General features: G+C 38.4%; 1 protein-coding gene across 1 annotated transcript in view; it reads left to right on the top strand.

Moving 5' to 3' along the window:
* CDH2 (cadherin 2) overlaps window positions 1–18,965 on the top strand; it is a 114,050-nt gene that overhangs the window by 64,727 nt on the left and 30,358 nt on the right. The window contains exons 3-7 of the mRNA XM_059859732.1: window positions 11,057–11,283; window positions 13,115–13,261; window positions 14,341–14,496; window positions 15,859–16,003; window positions 17,059–17,231. Of these exons, the coding sequence (XP_059715715.1) occupies window positions 11,057–11,283; window positions 13,115–13,261; window positions 14,341–14,496; window positions 15,859–16,003; window positions 17,059–17,231 (848 nt within the window). The remainder of the gene's footprint in view (window positions 1–11,056; window positions 11,284–13,114; window positions 13,262–14,340; window positions 14,497–15,858; window positions 16,004–17,058; window positions 17,232–18,965) is intronic.

The raw sequence follows: 18,965 nt of genomic DNA, 5'->3' as shown, positions 1-18,965 counted from the left end.
ATTCCCTCTAGGAGCCATTATCACATGTGGGGTTTTCATTGAGATATTTATAACTGTAATCTTTGGTCTCAAAGCTCATGTAACTGTTCAATCCAGCAAAGGGGTTCAGAAAGGTAATACCCTGCTCTCATCCTTAGGCTTTGCTAAAAGTAGAATTTTCAGTTCTAGTTCAATCAGTCAAGCCCCTGCTATTTTCAGGCATTATTCCAATCTAACACAATTTGAATGTCAAGTATCTTGTGTTTTGTGCTCACAAGGCCCACAGGAAAGTCTAGACACACCAAAAAAAAAAAAAAGGAAAAAAAGAAAAAAGCTGCATTTATCACAGGAAGAGTATCTTCGAATATATCAGAAGATCCGTTCTTTTTATTCTGTGTTCTTCTGTGACTAGACTGAATCATGATTGTAAAACAAGAGTCTGTTCAGCCAGGTCTGTCTCTTCTCTTTCCACCTGGAATAAATTGCATAAATTTGCACAGCATTGCTTTGGCATGGTATCCTGAAGTATGTCTTAATTTTGCAGTACTGAAAGTTCCCTCTTGAATGAAGTCTGCCTGTATTTCTCTCATTTGTCTGCAAATTGTATCCAAGTATTTATTTACTTTTTCCCCTTCCTATATTAATCCTGGTACCATGTTGTGCTGCTGTCATGCTTGTCTGCATTTTGCTAAGAAAACGTTTTTTTAATCTGTTTTTTTCGTGGTGTAACGCTTATTTTATTTCTGTCAATTCTATTACTGTCAATCGGAATTTGAGGGGATTATTTGAGCCTCGTAATTTTGTAATCCCTAGACAAGATATTAAAAAAAATGGTAAAAGACCTTGAAGGAAAGTAGCACCACTTAAATTTTGACTTACACCGTGTCACATGTACACAAGTAACCTCATGTTGGTCATTTTAATGAGTTTGCATTGTATGGTACAGTCAGACATGAAGCAATTAGCCAGTGTTTGTCTAATGTACCTACAGTCAGGTGGGCCTTACATGAAATTAAAAAATCATCTGAAAAGACTCAAGCCTGAGGTCCTTACTCTGCAGCCTAGACACAAAAAGTCCAAGTTTCTCCTCCTCTTTTGTTTTTCCTTTTGTGCTGTTGATACTTGGTGACTTTGCAAGGATGGGTGGTTTGCATCTCATTCAGAATATGGTTTAGATAGTCAGCCAAGAAGATAAAAATAATTAATAATTGTTTGAGAGCATTCAACAAGTGCTGGTCACTAGAAACTATTCCAGCACTGGATTTTTTTTTTTCTGATCATTGGACTTATTTTAGCTCTTGAGGAAAAAATACCTAATGTATGTACTAATTACTCTTTGCTCCCTTTTGTGGACTGATGACAACATTAAGGTTTCCCTATGATGTTGCAGTGTTTTAGGTGAGCTTCCATAGTCAGCGGTGTCAAGCAATTTCCTACATATTTCTAATTAAATCTAATTCTAATACTAGTGATTCTTCATTTATTTTAAAGGCATCTGCACACGTATATTGGATGGAGGGGGAGTGTGAGGCATATTCAGAGAGATGCTATAACAAGATTCTATGAACAACTCAAATAATAATCTCAAAATACGTGAGATCAGGCATTTTCCTGATAGTTCCCTTGATATTTCCCCTTCTTTAACGGTAATCAGTTAATTAGCACGTCACCTTAGCTATTTTAAATGTTGAAAAAAATACTCAGAGGGAGTGAATACCCATTTAGGGGTTACTTTCACCCACAGGTACTCTCTAATAATATAATAGGCATGCAATTTCTTGAGTCCTCTGCTTCGTTATGGGCAGCACTACTGTAGGCTGGCTGTGAAATATTCTGTACCAGCCTGCACCAGTCACCAGGAGCTTTTTTCTGAATTTTAAGGTCAGATATCTCTGTTTAAGAATAATAATGATGAAAACCTGAGGTCTGACTAGATACTGTTAAGCTGCCATGCCAACTAGTTTTCTGCCTGAGGCCTAATGGACATGATCCAGTGATGCTATAATCCTTGGGATTTATGGGTTTTATTGCTATCTAACCACATCAGTGTAAATACTGCTGGGCTATCTCTGCTGTCTCTTCCAGTCCCTTTGGCAACTGGCAGGTTTCTCCCCTTGTTTAATACAAAAGCACAGTGTTCAAGCAGGCTATGTTTTCACTGTTATCCATTTGCTGGGGAAATGAGCATCCCTGTGTTACAGGGTGGTTCTGCTTTGAGAGCAGCCATGCTGTGTGGGGATGCTGCTGCAGTTGTGTCCATTGGCTGGAAGGTTGTCCAGGTTTCCCCCAGAGGATAACAGCCTTAGTCTTTAGCAAAGAAGTGGTGCACAGAGCTGTCACAGTAACTAGGGTATGACTAAGGACCTTTTAAAAAGTCATAAAGAATAATTGCAGCTTTGGAAAATTAGACCATATTATGCCCAGAGGAGTGACATGTGGGAGAGTGACAAAAGCCACCAGTGTTGGGCCGACCAGACAGAGGAAGCAAGGAAGCAGAGGAAAATCTGTATTGTTGTTTGTGGAGGGTCATTGCATTCAGATGTGTGCTGGTTTGTGAAGCTGAGAGGCTGGTTTAGGGAGAGTTGTCTCCTTTCCCCTTGAAGCATCCATAGCCACATGGGAGGGACTGCCAAATGTGATCTCGAGAAACAGGCAGTATCCTGGGGTATGCAGCACAATACTAAACATTAGGCATTCCCCACTGCTTCAAGAGTTTTTTTTTAATGGATTGTTGAAAGGATTGCTGCCATTTTGTCAGTGCTGGGAATTTTTGTTTGATGCAATGCAGTTCAAATGCAACACTCACTTCTGCCTGTCCTGTAATTTAATGAGAAAAATCCTTAATTTTATTTTGTTGTATTTCTTTTCATGGTAAAAAGTGACACATTGCCTAAAAGTGATATATGCTTCTCTCCTATGTTCTGTTGTTGTTCCTAAACCCCTTTTAGTGTGGGGGCTTAAGCCACTGTTTAAAGCTGCTGACTGGTTGAATTTATAAAATAGATCATCAGCTCATTTGTAAGTATGCACCCATTTGATATTCCAGCAAGTTCTGTCTTTTTACAGAAACTTTAGGTGCCTGGATATTTAGTTTGTTAGTTAATTTGTTTATTTTTGTAAAGACAGCCTCCCATGATCTTTCTGCCTAGGTGTGCTCCAAGCCTAAGCTGCAGCCTGAAGTTAGCAGTGCTTTGACGCCTCAGCACCTCTGTCAGGAGCGCAGCTGAAAGAGGGGACAGGAAAAATGGGAGCATCAGGGAATAAAGTGCGGTTCTTTAAACTAGAAAACAGAACACCTGGAAAGGCAGGGAGAAGGAACAATAAAGAAGAAAGAGAAGAGAGGTAGGAAAAAAACCCCTTGAAACCTGAAGCCTAAAAGGACTTCAGGCCAAGAACAGTTAGCATAGAGAACATACAAAAGCATCTATTCTCTGTTCTCACTTTTCTTATTGCTAGTGAGGGAAAAGGAAAAAAAAAACAAGGGCTAACTTTTTTGGCATTTTCTAAAGATAGAGTAAAAAGAAAAGCAGCTTATCCAGTTTTTTACTAGATATTTAAGTCATTACTGCAGCACAAAAACTGCCCTTTAATTGCTGCAGTGTAATTGTAGGTATTTGTTTCTTACGCTGCTTAAGGTCACATAAAAACGAATAGAGGTAAAAATAGGTTTGTGTTAAGTGCCTCAATTTTGAAACCATTTTCTGCTAGCTATCTGCAGAGACAGTACTTTCCCTTTAGTCTCCTGGTTTGACTGTTCAGTAGATACATTTTTTTAATTACCAAATTGGATTTTAGCAGGTGTAGTCAGTTGATGCATTATGGGTATAAGAGATTAGTGTTTAATCCTTCTTTTTATTACTGTGTAGAATGGTGTGCTTGGGAAAGTATTAAAGGTGCATTGCATACTCCAGAGTACAGAAATGACATTTATTACTGAGTTTTCTTTCAGCTAGCATCATTTAGAAAAAGCTGGTGCAGAACTCTGCAGGGGCCTATAGGCTCATCTATAGTGAAGCTGCCTTAAACAATACCGAGTAGAGGAAAATGAAAAGAAACCTTTTTGTGTTTTAAAACAAAAGCAGTTGTCGAAATACAAGTACTTTCCCTCTTGAAGATGATTATTCTCTTTTTCTACATTTTACTTTTTCTAAAATAAAGACAAAAGGGATGTGAAAAGCACAGATCTTTGTGCCAGTGAGGGGTAGAGGCGAAGACTGAAAAGAGTCAGTGAATCAGATATAATTTGGACTCTGTTTGAGATACCAGTCCTGTGTTTTGCTGATGGCTGGTATTCCCGTACTGAAAAGCTGCAGAGGATTTCTATCGAATAGAAAGAACATTATCCCTATTTTCATTCTGGCATGCCTGTTACGACTTTGTTCTGTAAACAAAGAGGATTATGGGAACTGGAAACTAGATGGCATTTTATTAAAGAACTGTGTAGTCTTTCCCTGTGAATGCAAGAATTAGGCAGTCTGGTGATAGCTACCTGTGAAAGAAAATACTTTAAAAATAGACCTTAATGTTTGAATTATTAGGGCTCATAAGGAGGCATTAGGGTTCATAAGGCCTCATGAATATAGGAAGGAGTTTTAATATTTCCCAGTTGTACCTCGCAACAAAATACTTTAAAAGAAAACCTTTCACAGTAATTGTACAAATTCAGAATGAAAAAGAATATGTTGCAGAAATAGGGAGAGGGAGATTTATGTCCAGTGTTCTTCTGTCTTGTAGACTGCCAGATTGCTTTGAAAGTATGTTATTTTAGGAAACGTACATATTTCTCTATCCAGAACTAGCAGTCTCAGGACTGGGGCAGGAGAGAGAATTGCACTGAGTCATAGTTGTGGTCACCAGTACAAATTGCTTTTACCAACGTAACATACAACTTTTATAAAAACTTAGGGGTTTTGTACAGTAGACTCCTTAGCATCCTGTTTCCCCCAGAGTAAAGGTATAGATCAGTACTAGGTTTTGCCTATTGCCTGCTGCTGATCACTTGAACTGCTTTCAATTAATGAAAAAAGGGTACAGTATGAATTAAACCTAATTCTTGCAAATCACCTTTCCTTTTAATTATTGTTTTCCTAACTGAATAGACAATTAAGCAAACAGTTCAGCGTGGAAAAGTGGGAAGTTGAGCTGCTATTAGTCAGATCATGAAACACCTAAAGTTGGTAAATAGGTTGAATACATCCTCAGTTTCACCTCAGTTGTAACCTTCTGATTTGACACCTTTTTGGCGCTTGAGAGCCTCATAACCAGGCTTACCCATGGAACCAGGCTGTAAAGATGTTGAAGACAAGTGTAAATAGGATTTAGAAGCAAATGGGCTGTGTTTGGCCCTCAGCAAGTGGCAGAACTCCAGTTGGGCTTGCGTGACCTGCTGAAGCAGCCCTCTACTCCAAGTGGGCTGGGGTGGCAGAACACAGTGCTCAGCACAAGGCACAGGTTTTCAAAAGCAATTATTGAATTAGCAGGCTTTGGTAAGTAGCTGTCTTTTGACAGCCAGCTTTCTTTTCAAGTGTCACAGCTTGGTTAGTCCAGCAAGGCTCAAAATGAGTAGGGTTTTGAGATTTTTTGGATGGTCTGGAGTATCGGATAAACGACAGGCAATAAATATAAAAGCAGAGAAGAAAAAGGGATTAGGAAAAAAGACTAGAAGAAACTTTTAGAAACAATGCTGGTGTATGGAAATATCTCTAAAGGATATAATGACAAATGGAATTTCAATACAGGTAGGGAAATGCCATTGCCTAAAATAACCTGATTATATTTCATATTTATTTTGACTCAGTAATTTCCATAGATAATATTCTCAGTTTGCAGATGCAAACAGCATTTTTCTGGCTGATGTAGACAGCCCATATATCAGAAAATCAGATATTAAATAATATTTAATAAGATTTCAAGATGGTTCCAGGAAATGCTAAAATAAGAACAGATTTTAAGGGTGGTGATAGAAAAGGCAAGTTAAAATGTATTTTAGTTCTTTGTGATTGTAACAGTTTGCCAGGATGTCAAAACCCCAGTTCTTTTGAAGGTCATCTATAATTATAATAAAGGATGTCTCATGGGCATTACACATGCCACTCCAACAAGCCATGAACTGAGATAGGAGCATGTGCACTATGCCAGTAGGACTAACAGATCATCTTACAGATACAGAAGTAACCGGTATGAATAAATTACTAATTTATAAAGGAAGAGCGTGGGGGAGGGGCATTACATGGGGTTTCTCATGTAGTTTTCTCCTGCTTCTCTCTCTGAGAAGTAAAGACTTGTTTAATACAGGGCGTTCTTGGAGAGTGTTCAGATATTAAATATGCAGATGGCTAGACAGTTCAAGCAGAATGTTTCCATATAGTTTCTCCATCTGTCAAACGTAAAACTGGTATCAGTAGGTAGTTGTACCTAGGATACTTTCTTATTCTGTTTATTTTGTCTGCTGCAAAACGATCCCAAGTGGATTAAATAGCTATAGGTTTTCTGGTTTATGATGCATGCTCTTAACTGTATTGCTGAAGTGCATGTGTTGTTAGCACTTGGCATTTGTTGCAATTTTCCAGGATGTCTACTAAGTGAGCCTTTGCCTTGAGGTTGCTTCTTAGGCATTGAGAAGAGCATTCAAGAGGAGTAGTGTTCCAACAAATGTACAGAAGGAAGCACACTAGTGTGCTTGTATGCATGTGGATGATACCTAGATGTGAACTGAGTTATTTTCTAAGTGCAGAAAATCCAGATGGCAAACTCAGTCTCACAATCAAAACGAGTAGTGAAAATTCCGTATTAATATTCTATGTTGCACATGAATATATATGTTCATGAAATTTTGTACTGTGGGCTATATTATTAACAGCAATTTTTCTGCTCAGTCCTTGTTTGGATCAGGTAATTCTGATATTATTTTCCCAGGACAAAAAGAGCAAAAGCAGGTTGGCAAAGAGTGCAAACCAACATGAGTAGCTGTATTTTATAGATTTTTATATTAGACCTGAGCAGGAATGGTGGTGATCTTCTAGTGCACTTTAAATGAATTTGCATGTCTAGTTCTTAATGTTTTTTACACTGCACATGTATGCATGTGTTATAATTACTTCCATGCAAGAGTGTTAAACTGAAAGCTTCTTTTAATATCATGGAGCTGTAGACTTTCATTTTACAATGTTGTAGTCTCAGAGGTCCTCTTTTATTCTTTATTTAAAAGAATATACTTGCCTTGGTTTTAAGATAAAAAAAGACTCAAAATAGGATATTAATGGTCTTTTGTCTTATATGTATAAATTTATACTATGATATTTAATAATAATTATATGCTAATGCTAAATACAATTTTTCTTCTATTTAAAGGCCCTGCTTTTATAAACCCTTGTGCATAGCCCTATTTTGAGCCTGTGAACTGAGTGCATTTACTCCCATGTTGCATATTACTGCTTTTATATGACCAAAAGTATTCTCTAAAACTGAAACAGTTATCTTTGAGTTTGATTGAATACTTCCCAGGGCTTTCAAATAATATACTTCTAAAAAGCAAATACTTTCCGAAGATGCACAGGATACTCAAAAATACTTAAAAATCTGTGAGTTATTTTTACAGATTATGATACTCTTATCTGATCATTTATGCAGAGTGTTACTAAAAAACAGTAAAATTAGATACTTGATTACTCTTTCTGTTGCATATAAAGTAACTGAAATTCTGCTGATTATATCTAGTTAACCTTTATTAAAGTGGAAAAAAAATCTGTGATTGATCTGTCAACATAAAGTGACTTGTGGAAAGTATGCCTCCCTTTCCTGTGGTTTTTAGAAAAGAACATGGTTGCATAAGTAGTCATTATTCACAGTAAAAAAAATATTTCCTGTAGCATTTTTGAAAGAAAAAAAGTCTTTGCCTGAAAACCTACTGTCAGAAATCACTCTTTGTTCATACTAGTTGAACACTGAAAAATGAAGCAAAGTGATCTAAATCGAATTTACAAGACTGATAACCATGTGGTTGGGGGGAGAGTAGCTACTGCACAACCTGTACTCTGTCAAGGGAATTTAATTATAGATGGTTATACTTGACTATAATTCGTTAATGTGTGCTCCTTGCAAAGGGAGAATAATTCTCACATTGACAATTTTATATGTTTTTACCAGGATACTGTCAGAGGAAGGGATTTTCATTGAATTTCATAATACAGAGTCGCCTGGGGGAAGAATATCAATGAAGTGGCTAGCAGGGTGGGTTTTTTGTGTTATTTTTGTGCTGCTGGAGTCTGTATGTAAGGAGATGGGGGAAAAGAAATCTTCTTCTTTATGAATTTGAATATCTAAAATAGGAATATATTTTGCTACTGTGTGCAATAGTTAGGAAATATTTTTTTATAAAATATTGTTGTGATATCTTGGTCTTTCAGACCATATTGACAAATACTCATTTTAGCTTTCACCTTTTTGAGAAACAGTAATGATCAAAGTTTAGATTAATCTTCATTCTCTTTTCCACTCTTGAACTTTCCAGAAGTAAGTCTGAGAAGAGCCTAAGATAGAGCTGGCTTGTCCTTTTGGTCAAGACTCTTTTTTGAAAAGCAGATTTTGAGAGCAGTTGTAGCTGAGATGAGATGAGAGGTTAGCAGAAGCACAGAGCTATGGGTCATGTTGCTGGCTGGCGTTTTTTTGGGGTTTTTTTTTACTTATGTGAAGTGTTTCTGAGAGGTTTGTTTGGGAACAGTGGTGGCATTTTAAGGATGCCCAACTTCCTCCATGCTTGGGGTCTGGATCGCCTGTGCCTCTGTAACCAAGTACAAATAGCACTGTTTAATAGTCCACTCATTAAATTCTTTTATTGTTAAATGTAGTGACTTTGGAGTAAGCTCTTCTTGGACATCTTTTTATTTCTGTGCTGGGCAAGAATTACAGAAGTAGGACTGCGGTAATTCCTACATACTGGAGTAGTTGCTTTAAGTAGTAGCCTTACATTCTTGGTGTAGAGTGATGCATGTTCTCTTTTGGCTGTAGCATTTCAACCTAGTGTTACCGTGAGCTGACTCAAGCTGCAAGGCCCATGCTGAAAAAAGTGGGAGGTCCATGGGATAGTTAACATCTGGGAACTGGAAATTCTGCCTGCCAATTTTCTCCTCCCGTGTGACCAGCAAAACAGAGGATCTGACATCTCCAAATTCTGCAGACCTGTAGCCTGTAGATTATAGGGAAGGCAGTCATTGTACCTAAAAAGGTACAGTGCAGGTAGGATAGACTTGAGGATCCATAGGAATGGCTTAAATATATGAAAGCTTTCACGAGAGGCTGAGTATTTACTAGAGATTTAGAAAACCACTCTCTTTGCTTAAGAGGAAGACCAGAGGCAGCCTGTCTAAGGAGGATCACAGGAGCAACCCTGCTGGTGAGGCTTCAGCCTTTTACCCAGGGAGGTTTGTTCTTTCAGGGTCAGTGCTTTGTGGACATGGCATGCTCTTCTCCTCACGGTGAGGCTGGCCTTTCACAGGTAAAGACCTTCAAACTCCGGGATCTGTCTGGAAAGAGCAGTATCCGTGCCCAGTTCAGCAAGATGAAAATTAAGAAGGTTGATGCTGTATAGTTTATTTAGAGTAGCGCTGTGCTTTGTCCCCTTTTTCTATGTGGTGGACCCTTTTAAAATACAGTCTTTTCTGTCAGGAGAGGGCAAATGGGGGATTCTGGATAAGTGAAAGGGTGCAATAAGGGAAGCAATTTAGTCTGTCATCTGAACATCAGCTTGGTCCTTAAAGTTCAAATACAGAAAAGTAAGTAATTCTTCTTAGTACCTGCCTGAAAAGAGTGCATTACAGAAGAAAGCATATGATGCATGACATTTAGTAGTGATTTTTCTTGAGAGGGACCTTTAGGTTTTGAAGCTAAATAGTTTTTGCATGGTTTAGCACAATATAAAAAGTGCAATAACTGAAATGAGGCATAAAGCCTCATTTCATCTTCATCTTCACTATGTGGATTTCAGCACAACCTTCATAATGGTATTTTGCACTTCTGTTGCCCATACAATCAAAATATTTCATAATGCTTTGGAAACTTTAAAGAATGATCATTGGTTATAAAAGCACACTTGCATTTTTTTACTTACTATTATTTGTAGTAACCCAGAAGATAACTGGTGTTGAAAAGAATTGGGTAGAGAAGACAGTAACCTGTTACCAGTTCTCTTTTGTGGAGAACACATGATTATCTCTACAATTGGTTTTACTGACTTCTTGCTCCAGTGTGTGTCTTTCAGACACAACAAAAGGAAGGAGGGAGGAGAGAATTAAACAAGAATAGGTAATCCCTAAGTAGATAAAGGGACATGTGTGGTACAGAATATAGCTAAAAAAAAAAAAAAAAACCCAAACAAACAAAAAACCCCAAAACCCCAAACAAACAGACAAATAAACACAAAAAGCCAAACCAAAAGGAAAACTCAAGGTCATTAACTTAGGTTTTCTCTGTGAGGCATTTACTGCCTCCTCCATCTTGTCAATGAGGAACAAGGAAACTCAGTCCCAGAGCTCATAAGTAATCTTCCTGAGATTGCACAGCTGAATCATAGGCTGATGTGGGCACAAAATTTAATATTTTTAACATATTTCAAGGTTTCAGCCTTACTCCCATTGGCAGAGAGAGCGTGCTGTAAACATAGTTGTGTTTGCAGTTATGGTTGCAGTGTAACAAAATTTTTTGAGTGTTTTTAATGAATCAGCTTGACTGGATTTTTGCAAAGCTTGAGATGCAAACCCAACTAGCAACCAACTGAGATGTACTGTAGGACATGGAAGGGGGATGGTTTTCTTGCTGGTGGTGGGGTAGATTTGTAGGCAGGAGGCTGTTCCTGTCTCGGGTTAAAATCTCAGCCTAGCAGTCCACAGAAGAATATCATTGTTATGTGGCAGGGACTGACTGGTAAAGTACAAGTCCTGACTTCACTGCATGTGGTAATAGCAATAACACGTTAAGTATCTCTGCTTTTGAGTTTGTTCTTAGTGCATTTGATGTCACAGTGAATTCAATTGGGCTGCTTTTTCAATTTTCTTCTATTTGCCATTTTCTGTCTGTTTTACAGTGAGGTTTCGAAGCTGTGATGGAAACAAAAAAATACACTTTGGTAGCAGTGAGCCAGGAGATTTCAGAGTAGGTGAGGATGGTGTGGTCTATGCAGAGCGAAGCTTTCAACTTTCAGCAGAGCCCACAGAGTTTGTCGTGTCTGCTCAAGACAAGGAAACCCAGCAAGAATGGCAAATGAGGGTGAAACTAACCCCGGAACCAGCCTTCACAGGGGCTTCAGAAAAGGTAAAACAAGAGCTTAATGCAGCCTGTATAAATGTATCTCCACAAAGAGGCCTTAAAATGGGGCCTTCATTTTGCCTGTCATGCACCTCTCCATGAACCAGCTTATTAATGTACACCTAGTGCATGCAAAGCTGGAGCTTTAGAAGGAACTTTGATCATCTTTTATTCTGTAGTTTTGCTAAGGCATGAAAGGACATGCCTATTTAACTATATAGGATTCTTTGTGTTTGAGCTTTTTGTTTGTATAGCTTGAGATTTATACCTGAATTTAAGTCTCACACAGCCATTCCTTTATTTTAAATTACTTGAAAGTATTATAGTATTTATTCAAGCGGTTAAATATAACCACAAAATAAACAAATCTGTGATAGAGTGCATCAGTCACATTTATTAGATGGGAACTGTAGATTTACAGCAGTAAGTAGGAAAGCACTTCTGGCAGGGAATATTGGCTTTGTCTTGTCCCGTCATAATCAAATTGGAGATTGTAAATTATTCATGATTCCAGCACTACTTGGTAAGGAAGATAGTCTCCCTCTGCTGGAAGCTGCCACAGGATAAACCATGTACTGTAACAAAAATCAGACCTAGCAATATGCAATTAGCAATGGATTTACTTTAGAAAAGCCTGTTAGGTTGTTTACCTTTTTCTGTTATATTACCTGTTGCCTGCTGTTTCTTGCCTTCTCCTTAGTGAAGGAGAAGTGTTTAGTTTACAGATAAAGAACAAAGTTTATTCATAGATTAACATACCTATAATAGGTACACATTTAAGATTTAAGCATCATGTTAAAAGTAGGTAATGTGGTTATGCAATACATTTTTCCTGAGAACACACTGGAGACCACTGCTGTTTAATCCTCGGTTGTTTGTTTGCTTACTTTGTGATTGTGTTAAATTTCCTAAGGCATGTTTTTAACAATAGAAATACTGTCATTTTGTTTGTGGAAGCACTGTAAAAGAGCAGATGCTTAGATGTGCCAGCACATGCCCTGTTTATTCCAAAGACACTATTCAGGTTTCCTTACCATCAACAGAATGTAGACGAATAGAATCTGGCCTTCAGTTGGGTGTCTGTTCCTACTCTGTGATGTAGTTGGTTAGATTGAAAAAAAGTTCTTCTTTTGAAAGATTTGGAAGATGTTTTTGTCCCCCTGTTTCCGACCTCAAGCAAGCTAGCTGTGTGTGCTGTCATCCAAAGGATGAAATGACTGCAGATACAGAAGGGAATAGGAAGGGAATGTTGACACCCAGCAGAGATTAATGCCCAGTGTGTAAAGTGGGTCATCTACTGCATCCATCATGGCTGACATAGGTTTAAAATAATTACAGCATTAATTCTTTGGGATTTAATAGAGTCATAAATATTTGAGACATTCCTTACCAGTATGTATTAAACTTCTCTTGGAACTCAAATTACATTATAGCACACCCAGATCTAAATTTAGAGTACAGTAGCACATTACCTGAACTGAAGCTCTAGCTAATGAGAAATACATAAGGGTGTACTATTAAATTCTGCAAAATATTAACTACTTCTCAGAAAGTGCCAGATAGTTTACACAGTAGTGCCATGTTATAAATGGTTTATAATTCCCTTTCTCTTCCTAGTTAAATAAGGAAAAAAAAGGTTCTTCCAGTTTTGCAGTGAAGTTGTAAATGATATTGTTTTTTTTCAAACTGCACTGTGAATGCAAATAAAACAGTCCGATGAGCACAGAGGAAGGACAGTCTTTCAGTCAATTATGTAACTGTACCTGAGTTACTTTATAATGTCTGCAAGTAATTCTCCTTCTAACATGTGCTTAATTTTATCTTGTACCTGGGAAAGGACCAAAGGAAAATTGAAGAAATCATATTTCCATGGCAACAATACAAGCACAGCAGCCCTCTGAAGAGGCAGAAGAGAGACTGGGTTATTCCTCCAATCAACCTACCAGAAAATTCCAAAGGACCTTTTCCTCAGGAATTAGTTAGGGTAAGGAAGTTAATAGAAGTGTGGTTTCAGTGTCCCTCAGAGAGCTCTTGAAGAGATTTTGTGTAAATGATGTCTTGTTCATCATCCAGACATTTATCAGACTCTTTTGGGTTGGTTTCTACTTCCTGCCTGTGCATTGCATGCTGGGATGCATCTAATTTCCTGGGGTTTAACTTGTTCCTATGCATCTCTGCTGGTGGAAGATGACCTTGTTTTGGGTGGTAAGTGTGCTAAGGGGTGTCTCTGCTAGTTCAGGAGTTTTCCAGTCTCCTGCCTGGAGTTCTCTGCCTGGGAAATGGTGTGGGAGTGAGCAGGAAGCAAAGTGCAACAGGAGACTAAAGGAAATTCTATCTGATGGGGTGAGGACAGCAGATCTTCCACAAGATTCTGCTGCCCAGAAGTGGCCACTGCAAGGAGCCACTGCAGGAGCCAGCCTCTTCTGGGCTGGCTTCCAGCCATGGTACTGGCCGGTCATGATCAATTTGCTGGAACTTGGCAGAACATTAGCCCAAGTTGATAGGACACAGTTCCACTCTGTTCTATTTTATGTGTGCACTGGTGATTCAGCTCCTCTTCACAGATGCACTGCCCTTCAGTTGTTTCCTTGGAATATGAAACAAGTTCAATGTTTAAGCAAAAATGTCGAGTTTCTAAAGAGCTGGCCTTTCATGGAAGAGAGCCTGTAGCTTTGGGCTGAGAAGGTATAGGAGAAGGGGAAAAACACAAACCAAACTTCTAATTTCATGTGTAATTTTATGATACTATATGTTTTCTCTAAGATCTAAATAACTCTGCTTAAAGTATTTGCTTGTTTTTGTTTAACACAAATAATTTTTATTCTGAGAAATAAATAGGGATGATTTTACACTTCTGAATATCCTTTGACCATTTTCTAACAAAGAGTCCTGTTAAGAACTTCAGACTTTATACCCACTCTGTACCATTTCCAGAATAATTGTTTTTGCAAGTACCTCTTAAGGAGCAAGGAGAAGATAAATAGAGCTGCTGCTTGTCTCAGCAGCAGTTCCATCCTGCACTTGTTTGTAGCTAATGTAAACTTCATCTTTTTTGACACACAGATTAGGTCGGATCGTGATAAAAGCCTTTCTCTGCGGTACAGCGTGACTGGCCCAGGAGCTGACCAGCCTCCAACAGGCATCTTCATCATCAACCCCATCTCAGGACAGCTGTCTGTGACAAAGCCTTTGGACCGGGAGCAGATTGCTTCTTTTCATGTAAGAGTTTAATTTACCACAAATCAGATTATCAAATTGAAGATGAACATCTGCTTCAAACATGACTTGAGCAGCCAGCATTTAGTTTTGTATGAGATATGATTTGAGGAGTTTGTAGCAGATTTGTATTTATTGTACTTAATAAAGCTAACTGTTACTATATTTAAGCAGCTTAAATACATTAACATATGTAAACAGTGATTAAATGTATTTAGGTAAAGTAATTCTAAAAGATGGAAATATGGGTACTGTGGCTTATATTTCAAGTACAGGCCATTGATCACAGTCTCCACTGAATTGTATACTTTCTAGAAGTTTATTTTTAATTCAGCAACTTAAATTAGGATGTGACTGCTATTAGAATTGCAGCAGCTGTGATTGGAGAAATGGATGGGAAGAATTTTTATTTTAGGGGCAAATCTGAGCATTTTAATAGAATTGTAAATTAGGCCTGTCAGCTTATGAAAATGATATTCTTTGCTCTAAAGAAATTGACAAAGTAGACCACAGATTCCAGTACCAGTGGAAAAGGAAAGTTGCAAGGAAGATGGGGAGAGCAGGCTGTGAGCTAAAGTTTCCTGTGCTTTTGGGAAACCATGTTGAAATCACCCAGCTCCTGGAGAGAGTTTTCCAGCATGTTGTGGATTAAAACACTCCTTACCTTGTGCTCTGGGGAGCCCACTGAGTGCTGCTCCTAAACAGAGGACACAGCAGGAGGCATCTGGGGGGGAGGTGTGGGTGAAAGGCTCTCAGACAAAAGCTCTATAATCCATAAGATTTTAACTGAGAATTTGACATTGGCAATTCAGGATTTACTGACTTAGGAATTTACATTTATATGAGCCATTTCCAGGGTGGTGAGCTAATAATGCCATCTTGCTGCTTTTTAGTAGCTTTGTAGCCACAAGATAAGTGTGTGTGTGTGTGTGTGTGTATACATGATGGGCATCAGCAGGGCTGCTATAGTAGGAAGTTGCTCTTTTCCCTAGCAATGGCCACACTCTGGTCTAAATACACAGATTTACATTAAAATCTTCATCTTTTTGGAGAATGTTTTCTAATAGCCATGATTTAAACCAGAATTCTATGTGACAGTCGGCAGTAGTAGTAATCAAAATTACATGATCTAAAATAATTTTCATCAAATCAAAGAAGGAAGTGTGTAACTTAGAATAGTTTGGAAGTCTGAACATCAGTTCCATTAGCAGCTTGGAAGTTTAAAAGGTCGATATGAGGGAGCAGCAGCAGACAAGAAAATACACTGGGCTAAAAATGTCTGGCCTGAAACTTCCTGTCACTATTATTATATCTATTTGCACCTGTACGTTGTGCAAATTCTAATACTTTTAATGATTTTTGCAGCTGAGAGCACACGCAGTGGATGTAAATGGAAACCAGGTGGAAAATCCCATTGACATTGTTATTAATGTAATTGACATGAATGACAATAGACCTGAATTCTTACACCAGGTTTGGAATGGGACGGTCCCTGAGGGATCCAAGCCAGGTAATATATGGGCTTTTGGGAGGCAGAGGTATTATTTTGAAGTATCATATTTACAATATCATTTTGAAGGTGTGATGAAGGGAGTGCCTTCAGACCTTGTAATACTTTGAAAGGTGTCTTTAGTGCAATGAGCAAAATCTCAGATCCTCTATCTTCTTATTTCACCCTATTTTTAATGCACTTTTTAGCATGCTGGGACTCATTTCCAAAAGGCAAATTTGCTATGTGCATGAGCTAAAACCAGGGGAGGCTTTAAGTATATGACTTCTGGTTTATGGTTTTCAAAATCCTAATTATAACATCACAGTTCTTACACTTATTTTTATGATGGACATTGATGTTCATTTAGTTGACAGGTCAGGGTATAAGAGACTTCTGAAATGTCACTAGATACAGTTCTAGTTCTGATTCCCAGAGGCTTTGGAAATACTGGGATTTGAAATCGGTGTCATTTGAATTCTTGAGAAAACCTAAGTGTTGTTCAGATCTCATTAAAATTCTAATCAGCTCAGACTAAAGTTTGCACGATGGCTGAAACCACTTCCTTAATTTGTCAGAAGTGCAAAATGAAAGGCTAGCACCAGAAATGTGTTTTCTAACTTTGCAGTGTTTACTTGGCATTTGAGATCTATCTCAAAGACTTTTGAAAGAGTATTATTTATATTGATTTTCAGTCACTATCTGTATGTCCACCGATTCTGAACAATAAGTATATTTCCTTTGGCCCAATTAATAACGTAAGTATCTAAACATGAGATGTTCTTTTGCTACAGAAATGTTATTTGTGGCAGAACTGTAGGGTTTCATTGTTTATGTAGCTTCTTCAGTTATAAGCAAATCTAGTCTTTTATAAACATAGAGTATTTTTATCTCCTCTTATGTATTTTAATTACTCTGTTGGTGAGTCTTGATGTTAGCCAGTTTGTTTTAAGTAAAGAAGGAATGTGCAGATTTTACCAAAAGAAATATGTGCTTTGACCACTGCTTGTAAAGTGATCTTGTATAATCTGAGTATAAACTGTTTATATAACATTAATTATTTTTCCTGCTGCTAGGAACCTACGTGATGACTGTTACTGCCATCGATGCTGATGATCCCAACGCCCAGAATGGGATGCTGAGATACAGAATCTTGTCACAGGCCCCGAGCAGCCCCTCTCCAAACATGTTTACAATCAACAACGAGACTGGTGACATTATCACTGTAGCAGCTGGGCTTGACAGAGAGGTAGGGCAGCTCTTAATCCCGTGGGCTGGGTTGCACTTAATATTGTTAAGAGGCATGGCTTGGGGTGGTGGGTGGGTGAGAGGCTGGACATGAGCTGACAATGTGCACCTGCAGGCGGTCGTATCCAGGGCTGCATCAGAAGCAGCATGGCCAGCAGATCAAGGGAAGTAATTCTCCTCCTCTGTTCTGCTCCTGTGAGACCCCACCTGGAGTGCTGCATCCAGATCTGGGGTTCTCAGCACAGGAAGTAAGTGAACCTGCCTGGAGCAAGTCCAGAGGAGGGATGTGAAGATCGTCAGGAGGTTGGAGCACCTCTCCTGTGAAGATAGGCTGAGAGAGCTGGGGCTGTTTAACCTGGAGAAGAGAAGGCTCTGGGGAAACCTTATTGCTGCTTTCCAGTACCTAAATGGGGCTAGAGGAGAGCCTGGAGAGGGGTTTTTAATAAGAGCATATAGAGATAGGAAAAGGGGAGATGACTATTAAGTGAAAGCAGGTGCATTTAGATCAGATAAAAGGAAGAAATTCTTTACTGTCAGGGTGGTAAGATGAAGGAACACGTTGCCCAGAGAAGTTGTGTATGGTCCATCCCTGGAAGTGTTCAAGGCCAGGTTGGATGGCATTCTGCAACCTGGTGTAGTGGGAGGTGTCCCTACCTGGGGCTGGGTGTCTGCAGCTAGATGATCTTTAAGGTCACTTCTAGTCCATACAATTTCATGATGCTTTGAAATATTTCTCCTTACTCTTAACTTACTCCCTTTCTTCACTCTGTTGACACCCGTTGTTTTTCTAGTCCCAGAGTACAAAAACTCAAAGGAGAGAAAAATTGCGTTAGGGATGAAAGTCGGACCAATGTATTCCATACATGTAGTTTCTCTTGGCTGTCTGGGGTCATGGAAAGGATCTTGTCCCATAAGACTGTTTGCTCATAAGAAACAGATACACTCTAACGATACACACTAAAGCAGAGCAATGCAATAATAATAATAATAATAATAATAAAAAGAAATAATCTGTCAGTAATTCATTGCTACGTGCTGAGCAAGGTCCATCCTGTCTAGACAGTTCTTCACTGTGCCCACCACTGGAGAAGGAGCGTGCCAGATCCTCTGCTCTGATTCACCCATCTGTGAGGTTGGGAATAAAAATATTTCCCTCCCAACTCCAAATCTGTCATACTAACTGTGCTTTTAAACCACTTGAAAACTTCACAAGAGATAAGCATTATTTTATAAACAAGCTATAAAATCCTAACAAACCTCTTTTGAATACATCTTGTTTCAACTTCTGTATTACTAACCTCATTTTAGCTCATTAAATCCAAAATACTGGATAAACTGTTCATCTTTTAGCTGCTTGTTTATAGTTATGTAAAATGGAGAATAAAAATGCTTTCTGAAGTTCTGTGTTTGCTATTAATATTCTGATGCATTTCAGTTTGAAAGGGGCAATCAGAAGATTTGAAAAGCTAAACAGACTGTTAGATATTGCAATTAATTTTTGAGGTTTTATTAACATTCATACTATTTAAGTTGGTTTTGAAGAGAAGGGATTTGAGCAAAGGAAAACCCTGAACTTTACAGTATTGCCCTATTAAATTAAAAGAATGATGGGCAGCTTTGCCCTTGTTTTTAAAATCCCCTGGTCATCTTTGACAGATGAACTTTCAGAAGGACATAGCGATAATTCTTGAGGTTTTATCACTTGGTGACTAGCTATACTGGAGGGATTTAACTC

Source organism: Haemorhous mexicanus, chromosome 1 (assembly GCF_027477595.1).
Source record: "Haemorhous mexicanus isolate bHaeMex1 chromosome 1, bHaeMex1.pri, whole genome shotgun sequence".
Taxonomy (NCBI): Eukaryota; Metazoa; Chordata; class Aves; order Passeriformes; family Fringillidae; genus Haemorhous; species Haemorhous mexicanus.
This window is presented reverse-complemented; position numbering and strand designations above follow the sequence as displayed.